Source organism: Sprattus sprattus (assembly GCF_963457725.1).
Source record: "Sprattus sprattus genome assembly, chromosome: 14".
Lineage (NCBI taxonomy): Eukaryota > Metazoa > Chordata > Actinopteri > Clupeiformes > Clupeidae > Sprattus > Sprattus sprattus.
The window spans coordinates 25,855,039-25,868,505 of NC_137912.1; the positions used below are offsets into that span (position 1 = coordinate 25,855,039).

The following is a 13,467-nucleotide window of genomic DNA, read 5'->3' on the forward strand; positions in this document are numbered from 1 at the left end:
AACATTGCTGTTTAATAGGTGGAGGACTATAAAAAGCTTTATGTGAATAAGTGCATTGTCCACACAAAGAACCACACTAGACACAAGGGGTATTCAGAGTGAAACTGGACTTGCTATTATTGAGGGGATACAGCAGTGTAACAATGAATGTAGTGACATGAATCATGGTATTGAGGTTCAGGCTGAACATACACAAAGTGGTTGACAAGCAGAACATCTGTAAAAGCAGCTTGGTTGGGGAAATGATGGCTTGTTCAATGTGGACGTGTTTTGGACATTAGAATGACCTGAGTAGAAAAGTGCCTCATCTCACAGATGAAAAGTATAACTTTTACATTTTTATAGTTGGAAAAAAAAAATCACAAATAGAAATCACAGGTATTGGGGGTAAATAACACTAGACCTATCCATGACAGAATCCATACAATTATAGAACTGATTTGCTGCATTGCACAGGGATATTAAGTAGCTCCTCTAAAATGGCATCCAAGTGCTGTATGTAAATCAACGGCATAAATGTATGCTCTAACAGAGGTCTCTGCAAGCTTGCGAAAAATATGACACTAGATTTTGACCCCTGCTTACTCTTTTTACCATTCAGAAAATACAGTTTTTATAGATATTATATAAGTTCTTGAAGCCTAACTCAAAGGGTTGAATTTGGACCTGTTTCTGCCGTCAATGATTGCTCCAGAAGTCATACCCGTAGGTCCTATACTTACAGTTCTGTCTGGTATTTATGGCCATTGCTAAATCAAATGCAAATCTTTGCATTTCGTCTTTTTCGGTGATGTCTTAACATCTCTCGACACTGCTTTGAGGTTATAGCAGCGAGACCTAATATGCACCCTGTCTCCTGTATACTGAAGATTTGTGTCTGGTTTCAAATAAACCTGTTTAGAAAAAGGGGATTAAGCCATTTGTTTATGATTTACCACAATTTCAATTCAGGATTCCATACAAATGTATACTTTGACAAATTTTGGCACATGGGTCTGCATTCTCCCCATGGCACAATTCGATATGTTTATTAAACATAAATGTAACATGCCAATATATTCAAGTTATGAATTTCATAAACATATATTGAACAGTTTCTTGGAATTGCCTAAAGTTGATGCAGCAACTCAAGCCCTCCAGTTGCCTCTGAAACAACCAGATGTGTGAGGTTTGTTGCTGATAAGATAGATCTCCAGGAGAAGGGTTTGGCGTCCCTGATACAGAATATGGAGTTAAAATATAACTTAAAACGTACTACTCTAAGAAAAAACAAGTGACGCGGGCAGCTGTAGAACCTACAGCTTGTAGACATGCATCACTTTTGTGTCCTGAGGGTTCATATAATGAGACGGCTTTGCTAATTGTGCTAATGTCCCTTAATTGGTCTCGTCCAGCAACTCTCGAACACGTCGCTCCAGGGAGAACAAGTGCTCGTCCGGGTCCTCCGGTACTAGGTGTCGAAGAGCGTCGGCCAGCTCGAACAGGTATTCGGTATTTCGACCGCTGGGCCCAACGGAGGTCGTTATTTGCCTCGCGATCATTTCAAGAGGGGCAGGACCCAGGTAGTCCGGGTTGTCGCAGGAGCCGATGTACAGTAGCGTCTCCTGCATGGGCTCCTTGCCCAGTTCTTTGGGATGGAACGTCACGGGTATCACTCGGTACCCTCCTTTCTCCCTGTAGTCTAGGTACTCCTTAACCTCCTGCTCCTTGCCTGAGGGAAGTTTGTAAGCAACACCCCAGACACAGCCCTGAGTCATACCAAAAAGAGAAACAGTTACACATAACTTGCACTGGGAGGGAACGGTCAAGGATACTGACAGCATTTCTTGATATATGCCCTTTTTGGCTGAGCTCACTCACCTCAGGGTCTTCTATTAGTGTCACCACCCGGCCTGGCTGAAAAACGACCAGACAAGTTAACACTTCAATCAGTTAAATATGTGCAGTTTAATCTTGCGTTTAAACATTATATAATAAGTCCTTACCTTCCCTGGGACACCTCGATGATCGGTGCTCCCTTGCCAAAACCTGCGACTAAATCCTCTGATGAAACCAATACGTTTCTCTTCGAAAGGAAAGTCAACTTTCCAAATCAAAGACCCATATCCGAATACCCACATTTCGAGGTCACGTTACACTTTCTTGCGATTAACTCTCAGTAACATTAGCTGTACGTCAATAGGCAACGATGACACATGCGTTGTATTACTGACATTACATGTAATGGAATATACTAACCTGGCAGGCCAATAATAATAAATATTTTAGTGTTAAAGACAGTTACAAGACGTTTAGAGTCTGATATCTCCGTACACCGACACGTTGCACATGCGCACGTTTTCGTGTCCCTACGCAGTCCAATGACTTGGCGCTTACGACATAGCACAGGCCAATGAAAAGGCCAAAACCGGACTATCTCAACCTTAATATATGATCACAACACATCCTTGAGGGAGAAGGTAACAACAAGCGCATTCCACCACCCTGTTAGGACACAAATGCCGACGTACCGTACCACCATGAAAGGAGGAAATGTAAATAGCTATTGAGAGAATAATTGCGCTAGCCTTCAATTGCTTACCCAAATAAAACACAGTTCTATTTTTGTGGTAAAGTCGAACTCTAGTACTGATGAGTATACTAGGATGTGCTAGCAAAGTTAGCTAGCTATCCAGCTAGCAAACAATCCTGACTGCAACACTGAAGGCTCCAAAATCGATTTCCCTTACAGAGCAAATTAATAGAATATTAAAATCAGAAGTTTGAAAAAGTAATGTATCTACTTTTCACGTAGCTCTTACTGTAGAAGCAAGTTCAATAAATCAACCTCAGACTGATGTACCGAAGCTGTACTGACTGTACCGAAGACTGGTATGGACTTCACAGAATGTTATCAGGACACTTGTTCCGCCGTGGGTCTTGCTGCCAGAGCAGGGGATGCTAGACGGGTTCAGCGGTTGCTGAAGAGGGGCTACAGCGCTGACGTAAAAGATAATAGAGGATGGAATCCGCTGCACGAAGCTGCTGCCTCTGGGTCAACGGAATGCGTGCGTCTTCTCACTACACCCAGTAAGTTTGTTTGATGCCAGTTTTAGTGCTTGGTCGAAATATGTCTTTGCCCTGGAAATACATTTGCAATTTCAGATGACATGTATTTCAGTGAAGAATGCAATATGTGTGCTTCTATATCTTAGCGGAGTAGAATGCACCCTTGTCATATAACCAACACAGATGAGCCAAAGTATTGTTACAAACATACCTGCCTAATACTCTGTTGACCCTCTGGCCTGGGCTCTACAAGACCTCTGAGGATGCCCTGTGGTTTCTGGTGCCTGAACATTAGCAACAGATCGTGGGGAGCAAGTCCTGTTAGTTGCAAGGTAGAGCCGCCATTGTTGGTCCAGCCATAAGTTGTTCCAGCACATCCAGGGCAATATGTTGTGCTACTGAAAGAGTCCACAGCCATCGGCTTGCCTTCTTCCCACAGTGCAACCTGGTGTTATCATTACCCCTGGTCAACTGTGCATCATTATGCACCTGGCTGTCCCCCTGATGTTATCAAAGAAAACTGTACTCATCGAACCAGGCAGCTCTCTTCAATTGCTTTAAGGTCTAAATCCAAAGCTTGCATGCTTCTATGGCAGCAGGCCAGCCCCATAGCCAGGGTGTTATGCACTGTGTGTTGTGACGCATTACTCTAATAAATAACCCTCATTAACATTTTCAGCAACTTGTGCCACAGTAGCCCTTCTGTTGGTTGGGACCAGACAGGGTACCCTTTGCTCACCTTCGCACATCGAGTAGCTTTGGGTGCCCAACACCCTGTCTCAGTATCATGAGTTGTCCCTCCCTGGACCTCTCTTGGTAGATTCTCATCCCCACTGCAGGCCAGGATCACCCACAAGCCTTACTGGTTTGGAGATGCTTGTTGCTCAGTTCAACTGCCCATTTCTCTGGTACTCAGCATGTCGACTTGTATGAGAACGTACTGCTCCCTTGTTGCCTAATATATCCCAGACCTTGATGCGTACCATTGTTACAAGATAATCAACGTAATTTGCTTCATCTGTGAGTGTTTGTTGTGTTTAGGCTCATCGGTGTAATACGCTGTATGTCCTCTAGGGTTGGGCCCACTACAGAGTGCAGAAAGCTTGACACAGACAGATATAACTTGCTTTTGACTTCAGCCATCATGCACAGCTTTCTAATCAGAAGATCCATACTGAATTTCTATCATTTCATCTCACCTGCAGAGTCCATGGATTCCCGTGACTATGTCAACTCCTTGACACACAACTCCGAAACGCCCCTTTATTTTGCTGCCAAAAATGGTCACGTTCGCTCAGTCAAGCTGCTCCTTAAAGTCGCCGCTGACGTCAACCTGAAAACCCATGACCTGTCCTGTCCCCTCTTTGCAGGTAGGTCCACATGTCTTTGACATCCATTCTATGATGAGACTTAGTTGCTTTGATGATGATAGATGCTCTCTGTTTCTGTAGCAGTGGACGGGGGTCACCAGGAGACGGTGAAAGTACTGATCCGACATGGGGCTGAGGTGAACGGCCAGCGCTCGGTGTCCGGCTGGTCCTGCCTACACCAGGCTGCATACAGGGTGAGCTTCCATCATACACATTTAGGTGTACATGTACACAGCTCCCTGACTTTAACCTATAGGACACACACACACACACAACCTAGACCGACAAGAAAGACTGGGGCATGCATAACTTCATTTCTCAAAAGGTCACTCCTTGTCTTAAAAGAGAAGTGTCTTGTCTTTTTTCCTCGGCCCCGAAGTTTACTTTGTAAAGTTTTCTTTCTAGAACACTTTGTAAAGTGTGTTTTATATTCTAAGAAGACCAATTATTTAGTTTTTTGTTTGTGAGATCTTTCAACTCTAGGGCATCCTACCACAGGAATACCATTTTGTATTACATTTCTGGATTGACACTCAACACCAAATGCAACCTTTGGCACTGATATTTGTAAATAAGCATACATTTATTTCTATTGCGGGCCCAAATAATGCTGTTGATAATGCTAGGTCTCTACAGATATATGAAGTTTGCCATGTTGTCATAATAAGAAGAGCTGTTCTGTAAATTCCCATTAAAATAGCACAAGGAAGGACGGATTTATTGATTTATTGTGCTCTTTACATTCCCTTAAGTTCCTCCTTGTGTCTTCCTCAGGGCTATGCAGATATTGTGTTAAAGTTCCTCCTTGTGTCTCAGGGTCATGCAGATATTGTGTTAAAGTTCCTCCTTGTGTCTTCCTCAGGGCTATGCAGATATTGTGTTAAAGTTCCTCCTTGTGTCTTCCTCAGGGCTATGCAGATATTGTGTTAAAGTTCCTCCTTGTGTCTTCCTCAGGGCTATGCAGATATTGTGCTAAAGTTCCTCCTTGTGTCTCAGGGTCATGTAGATATTGTGTTAAAGTTCCTCCTTGTGTCTTCCTCAGGGCTATGCAGATATTGTGTTAAAGTTCCTCCTTGTGTCTCAGGGTCTTGCAGATATTGTGCGGATGCTGGCTGGGGTTGCGAGCCTGGAGGCGCTGGATGACTACAGCATCACTCCTCTGTTCCTGGCCGCTCAGTATGGACACAGCCAGTGTGTGGAAATGCTCGCCGGGGCAGGTACTCGGTTTGGTCTCTTCGCACAACACACAGATCTCTCACACTCTCAGGCTTTTACACTCATCTGTTCATCATTCATTTACATATACAGGACAGAGTCATCACATTATATGATGCTACAAATAAACAAAATTAATAAAAATGCAGGCTGCAGAATTGGTGTAAACCACACGCATACAAGCACATCCAAGTTACACTAGTAATGCCTTTTTTGTACAGTCCTTTTCAAACCTCCGAAATGTGCTACATATTGACGCATCAAGTATGTAGTAATAGTAATACCTTTGTAGATATTAACCACAAACTTGAACTGACACCTGGGTTTGAAATGAGGGGACCTTTGGGTAATGCAGGAGATGCTATGTGGATATGTCAAAGCACTGTTACAATGGGAGTGGTTCCAGTGGATATGTCAAAGCGCTGTTACAATGGGAGTGGTTCCAGTGGACATTTCTACCACCTGTGTAATGAATAATGTCTGAGTAGGCATGAATGACCTGGTGTAGCCGAATCAATACTGAACACCGACTCCCACTAGTGTGTACGCATGTCATGTGTGTTTGCCCTGATCCGTGTCTGTCTGTCTGACTGTGTCCAGGTGCCATTGTGAACTGCCAGGCCACAGACCTGGCCACTCCGCTGCTCATCGCGGCTCAGGAGGGCCACCTGGCCTGTGTGGAGGCGCTGCTTGCCCACGGTGCCAACCCCAACCTCTACTGCAACCGCGACCAGTGGCAGCTGCCCATCCACGCCGCGGCACAGTTCTCACATGTCAGGTGAGACCAGTGACGTGCGGTGAAGTCAGTACGAGGGTAGGCACTGAGTTATGAAAGCCAGATTACTTTATTGTTTAGGCTAATAGGCTACGTCACAACAGTAGGTACAAGTGCGGCACACAGGCACAGTCGATCGATATATTTTTAAAAAATCCAATCACGATAACATATCGTGTGGCCTACTACTCTCAGTCTCGCACACGCACGCACACACCAGTTAATGTCCATCATCAGAATGCAACCATCTTTATCCTTAATTATTGCACAGCGGCCAATTATGTATGTCAGTCAGCAGCAATGAGAACACACACTGCTCAATTGAATATGAAAGCAAATGGCTTGCAGTCGGCATTAATTCAACCCCACACTTCTAACTCACCTGACTAGCACAGCCACAATGCCAATCTTTTTTGTCATACCAGTCCGTTTGAAACAACAATTTTTGGTCCCTTTTTCTGCAGAAGTTCATTTAGTGTTTGACTAGGCCTCCCTCTTGCCAGTTACTCCTTTTTTCTATTAAAGTCGAGTTTAGAGAAATGTCTAAGTTCCACAATATCGGTAGATACCACTGTTGTCATTTTTACTTTGATTTTCGTGGGGATTACGCTTAGCTGGTGTAATGACGTCAGCTGCGCAAATGTCCAGTAATATCTCGATTTTAATTGGTCCATGTTTGATACGTAACGTAGATGATTACTGGCATAACATATTTACGTGCAGAGGCACAGGACAGTTGTGCCTTTCGACGTACATATTAAAGAATACAGAATCGAAGTGCGCATGCGCGACATGACTTTTTCGTTGCCGTTCACAATGAATGGACAGTAAAGGCACTGCTTATTCTACCGGTTTTTTGTATTTGTTTATGCGTAACTGATACAATTGTCATCGTAACGTCTAAACAATTGGAATAACGTATGTATTGCATATATAAATCACAAGAATACTCAGTACAAATACAAATACAAGTTTATTAAATAAAATGATTTAATAAACATTTTTACGTTTGAATTTTGTCAGGGTAGGCAGTGCCTACCTTGCCTACCCTGACTGCACGTCACTGGGTGAGACCCATAGAGTGCTCCGGTGCGGAGCTGATCCCTGCTGTTCAGAGTGAACAGATGAATGGGTGGAGTGGATCAGGACAGAACAGGGCAGTTCAGCCAGGAGAACACTCAGTGTGACACACACGCACATTTACATGCAATTGTATTTAGTTTATCTGTTTGTTCGATTCATTACTGGCCCCTGCTACATTCTTACGGGTGCAGCTGACGGTCCCTCAGTAGGGGTGGGGCTGTCCCTTTAACTGCTATGATTTAGAACCTGTGCTGAACAATAACATGGCAGTGGCGTAGAGACTGTGTGGGGTATGGATAGAGTTGCTGCAGCAGGAGTTTGTTGCTTTGTACGGACGAGTCAGTACAGTGTTGGGGTGCTCCGCAAGGGAGGGTTTTTCTCAGACCTGATCAGCCTAGAGGGAGGTGGATTAGCTTGGCTTCACAGCAAGTGGGTTTTTTGTGTTCATTTTCTCTTTTGTTTTAAGCCAGCTAATCCCCCTGTAGCAACACCAGGAGTAGTGACTTGCATGCCATAGCATATTTGCACAAACCACACGGGGGTACTGGGAGTCGGAAGCACCAGCCAGTATTTTATGAAAAAAGATGCAAATACCGAAAAAGACTAAACTGAACAAAGGAATAAAAGCGTGCAGGCTTTCTGTGCATGGCAAGACTGACAGGGGACGCTGGAGAAAGCCATCCTTCGGTGGGGGAAAGGAAAGCCTCATCTCTGTGGGGGTCAGTCAGGTGCCAGACCACCGTTTGTTTTGTTTTGTTACACACATATACATACACACACCTTAGTTACTGCCCTACTTTCCATCCTTTTGAGAGCATCGTATGTTTAATGAGCTTGGAGAGTAGCTTGGTACGTAACATTATCCAAACTAAAGTAGCATTCCTCCAGTTGCCCTTAAAACATCAGTTGGATCAGGTTGATTCTTAAACCAGCAATACGGAGTTCTGTTCCAAAACTAGCAAGCTAACTACCTAAAAGGCATGCAAAAACCGGCCAGTTGGTCTTTCACGGTCCTTCACATGACCATTTGCAATCAAAATATATTTGAGGATGGTACCAGAACTAGTTGCCTATTAAACCATACCTGAAAAAGTGTCAAATTGTTCCATAGTGTTAATTTAACAAATGTGTTCTCTTCTGTGGAGCTGATGGTCTGGTCATCTGGTGTTTAGGGTTTTGGAGCGCCTCCTGGAGGTGACAGAGAGGGAGTGCGAGTGCAGCAAGGGGAAGGTGAGCCCATTGTACCAGGCGGTGCTGAGTGAGAGACCAGCCAGCCTGGCCCCCCTTCTCCGCGCAGGCTACAACCCAGACGCACAGCCCTGCTTTGGATACACATGCCCCCTGGAACTGGCTATGGAGAGGTTCTGACACTCAGACACATACACCTACCTCAGTGCTGATTAGTTTTATCACTCATAGTAATGATAAGGTCAGGGTGAAGTCAGGGAACAGCCACATGTTTACAGAGATAGCGTGTAATATGTTTCTCTGGAAACAAACTAGCTTGTGAAATTCCCCCAGATACTCCCAGCCATCTGTTCCTGCCATTAAGGTTAGCCCAGTAGCTGCCCTTCCCTATTTGTCAGAACTAAATAATCACTAAAAGCAGCAAGAAGTTTAGGTGCATAAACAAAATGTTTACAACACCAGGGATATTTAGGTTCTGGACTGATGTTGACTCAATGTGTCTGCTGACACAAGTTACTTCAGTGCCTGTGGATCTGGTCAGGATGGGGTTTACACTCCTGTCTTCATATGGCTTTTAGCCCTTCATATTCAGTTTCAGTGGTTTGATATTAATATGATTTATCTTTCTATATATATTACCAAAAGTACTTCTTGGCATTGTTGTCGAAGCCATTTATTGTAAGGGAACAGTAGTTATATTGTACGATAATAATCTTCACAGCATTTATTAGTTGTTTATTGTACACTTCAATGATAAGTTCCTCAAACTGTATTTCTCTCTCTCTCTCTCTCAATCCCCTCTTCCTCAGTTCGTATACTCAAAGTGATGAAGGAGTGGAGATAGTGCGGCTGTTCCTAGTTGCCGGAGCGAGCATCAGCGACCAGGGGCACTCCCTGGCCCTGAGGAGCTTTGAGCTGCTGCAGCTGGTGCTCTCCTGCCGAGGCCTCCCCTCCTCGGGCCCGGAGCGCGAGGCTCTTGCTGGGCTGGCCCTGGCCGAAGTGGACAGCGCCTACTGCTGGCTCCCCCTGCTGCTCCGAGCCGGAATGGAGCCGGCCCTCCTCCTGCACCCCAGCCTGTGAGGGCAGCACCACACCAACACGTGCCGCGCTGAAATGAGATCACCCACCCACCAGCTCGCTGTGCCAGCCTGCCGCCAGTGCCAAGGCTGAGCCAGGGAGCTCACACTCATTCAGAGAAGTCACTGAGGCGCTCACACTGACACGAGTGGGGGCTTTAACTGCGCTTCAGAAACTCAACAATGTGTAAAATAGACTCGGGAGCAGTGCTTAAAGGATTGCTTTGGGTGTTTTACATCAGCGTGTGATCCCAGTGTTTAGGCTCTCTCTGTTGTTTCTTTCAGCTTTGAGGAAGCGGGGGAAGAAGTGCTCTCTTTCTTTCTGGAGTTCCTCAACTGGAGGGATCTGCCTCAGGAGATAGAGAATATCCTGTCTGGTCGCCAGGCTGTTTCCTCTGTGACCACGATGAAACCTCTGGGTAAATAAGAGACACACACACACACACACACACAAACGCACACGCACACGCACTAGCACAGGCACACACACGCGCACACACACGCGCACACACACACACACACACACACACACACACACACACACACACACACACACACACACACACACAGAGACATACCTTTACCTGCGCTTATTAAACTAAAGAACGTTCTGTGTTTCTTCAGTCATGATGTCAACATGTTCAGGTACTGCATGATGTAATTCTTCAAAATGAGGGAAGTTGGCCAAGTTTTCAACAAAATAGAATTGTTCACCTCCTCGGGTCCTGAGCCCCTGGTGCATTCACTGAGTTCTTCTTGCATCAGTGACCAGTGTCCAGAGGCCCTGCTAATCCAGCCTGATGATGTAACACTCTGTAAGCATGTTTGCTACCCACCTGCCAGCCATGGAGCCTGAATAACAAACGTCAGGTTTAGGGTTGATTTGAGCAGTCAGAAGTTAAGTTTTATATCAGGCCAGCCTGGCTCATGGAAGTTGAACTTTATATGTGTCTTCCCAGCCTGGCTCATGGAAGTTGAGTTTTTTTTGTGTTTAGCCAGCCTGGCTCATGAAAATTGAAAAAGTTGAGTTTTGTAAGTGTCCATCCGGCCTGGCTCATGGAAGTTGAGTTTTATATGAGTCCATCAGGCCTGGCTCATGGAAGTTGCCCAGCCAAGCGGGCAGTCCAAAATTGCTGTAATTCTTTTTTTTTTTGGTCTTCCCAAGCCAATAGAGAGATGAAAGAAGCCCTGTGTGGTCACACACACACACACACACACACTCACCTTCTGATCGCAGTGCAGGAAACGGGACGCCATCTGAGGCACTTTGCTGGTGAAAGGAAGTGTGTAAAGTGAAATGATTGTTTCCGTCTGGGTGGGGGCGTGTTGTGAATAATCATGGACACATCAGATGGTTCAGTAGTGGGCTTCTGCACAGCAGGGGGTACTTACTCACATCCTGCATTACACATTCAAGAAGAGAAGAAATTAAAATGCATGAGGTAGTGTTTACTATTAAATGAATAGTGTGGGTTGATGCGGCGTGCCCACAAGGCTTGTTTGGCACATCCACAGCCATTGTCAACTATGGGACGGAAAGACCTAATTTTCCCCTCCTAGTTAGGAAAGGACATTAATGTCTAATAATGTGTGTGTCCAATACTACGCATATAGCCGTAATGAGGTGTGCCAGTTCAGCTTGTTCAGATGATGAAAGTCTTGAGCAACTGTAATAGATCCAGCATGGCTCCCTTGTGTGTGTGTGTTCCTTCTGTTCACCGGCTCCTCTTGTAGAGTACACTTTGTACTGACGAGAAACCAGCGAGGTTTTCAACTTAAGATGGTGGATCAGTGGACAGTAATTGGAATTTAGGACATGAGATTGAAACCAGACTGTAAGGAAATTACTATTTTGTTTGGAGGTGTCACACTCACCTTGGTTTTATTTATGATTCATTTTGCATCCTCTGCACTCACTAGTTTTTCATTATAAACACCCCTGCCAATGTTATTTATGAAAGAATGCAACGTAGGCTATAACCTTAGCGGCGTCATCCCTGTCTTATGGAAATTTGTAGTTTTTCCAGATACGCAAAGTCATCGACCTCAGTCCCGTCTACTGGCAAGCATCCAAATAAAATTCATGTCAGGCCAAAAAGCTGGATCAGTCTTCGTCAATCGCATACCAAATAAGCCTCAGCTAGCTTGTATTATGCACAATATATGCCTTTGACATTACGCCATCAACATTTAATTAGATAACACATACACCACATTCAAACGTTTAGAAAACAATGTACATGGGCTCTGTGAGCAGTATTTAGTAGAAGTCATTCTTCTTTTGTATTCTTTCGGTTAGGTTAGCGCTCATCTCCAAATCTCACAATAAATACATAAATCTATGCAGAGTCATATTTGTGTAAAATCTTGTAATATTACTCTACCTTGCCAGTCCACATGATTCTTTGGCTTCTGCCGTTGTCTCTGCCGGTCCCATATCCTTCAGCTTGTTAACAAATACACTTTACCCCACTGGTAGTTGTAGGGTTTCAAAGCGTGATTTGAATTTACGACTGTAGTATAAAAGGGAACTACACTCTGCAACTTTAGGGGAAGCTCAGTGGCTAAAGAAATACCAATTCTGGTATAAAGGGGCTTTAAATCACAGGGAAATGTAATGTGAATGTCAGTCCCATAGATGCTATCCCCTCTTGTACATAGTGCTGTCTGTTGGAGTCAGAGTTGCTGCTGTGAAACATGCATCCAAAACCAACCCTTCGTCTCATTGTTTTCTTCAAAGACACATCATGCTTCACAACAACCTCCTCATTCTGCACCTCTCAGGCAGATCAGAACAGCACTTCTCATTCCTCGGGGGGGAAAAACCTTCACAAAGGGAACCCCTATGTGTGCTTAGTGCTTTGGTCCCCCACTTGAGTGTTTGGAGTCCAGGGCACTGACCTTGTGCTGGCATCTTCTCTTGCAGAGGGGATCCCTCCGTTGGCACACCTGTGCAGGCTGCAGCTGCGGGAGTGTGTGGGCAGCCAGCGCTTGGCCGAGCGCTCCTACGTCCAGAGGCTGCCCCTGCCCTCTCTCCTCCATGACTATGTGCAGTTCAGCGACGTCTTCAGAAAACACTGCAACTCAATTGGCATCCTGTCAGTGTCCTAGCGCGGGGAACAACACACACACACACAATTGTAAATATGTTAAATAAAATCCTTTTTGAAAGCAGAATTATTATGATATTTTTCTACAATTAGGGGGTTAGAGATGGTGAATGTGCGTGAGTGCTGATTGTAAGCTGAAGAGCTGATGGACTCTCCTCAACCCCGATTCATGTGTTTTTATTTGCATCCCTTTCCTTCTGTCCTCCACCGCCCCTCTCGATTAGAAACAAGGACAAATGGTCTCTCTGTAAGAAAATCACTACCATCAGCTGTAAATGTAAAGGTCTGGATGTGTTTCTCACACATGTACTTCCATCGGTCACCCATGAGCAGTGGCATATGTGTGTCGTTCTTCACACTGGTCACCCATGAGCAGTGGCATATGTGTGTCGTTCTTCACACTGGTCACCCATGAGCAGTGGCATATGTATGTCGTTCTTCACACTGGTCACCCGTGAGCAGTGGCATATGTATGTCGTTCTTCACAAGTTCACAAGCAGAACCTGGAGCAGAGCTCTAGCCAGGTGAAAAGTTACTCTCTAGTGGCCATATGTATGGGGGCAATTTTTCACAGAAGTACTCACTGTTATTTTTCACAGAGG

The 13,467-nt window shown here is 44.9% G+C and overlaps 2 protein-coding genes across 2 annotated transcripts; one reads left to right on the forward strand and one right to left on the reverse strand.

The window, feature by feature from the left end:
• Positions 1–98: 98 nt before the first annotated feature.
• On the reverse strand, positions 99–2,302 carry chac2 (ChaC, cation transport regulator homolog 2 (E. coli)). The gene is made up of 3 exons (XM_080851799.1): positions 1,986–2,302; positions 1,861–1,896; positions 99–1,748 (listed from the first exon to the last, which is right to left on the reverse strand). The coding sequence occupies exons 1-3, from the start codon at positions 2,118–2,120 to the stop codon at positions 1,377–1,379; spliced, it is 543 nt and encodes a 180-aa protein (XP_080707925.1). The 5' UTR covers positions 2,121–2,302; the 3' UTR covers positions 99–1,376.
• A 499-nt stretch (positions 2,303–2,801) lies between these two features.
• Positions 2,802–12,866, forward strand: asb3 (ankyrin repeat and SOCS box containing 3; the record flags this gene model as incomplete). The annotated part of the gene is made up of 9 exons (XM_080851804.1): positions 2,802–3,069; positions 4,254–4,418; positions 4,500–4,612; positions 5,503–5,635; positions 6,234–6,411; positions 8,664–8,852; positions 9,489–9,755; positions 10,041–10,174; positions 12,682–12,866. Exons 1-9 carry the CDS (start codon positions 2,874–2,876, stop codon positions 12,864–12,866), a joined length of 1,560 nt encoding a protein of 519 aa, XP_080707930.1. The 5' UTR covers positions 2,802–2,873.
• Positions 12,867–13,467: the final 601 nt, after the last annotated feature.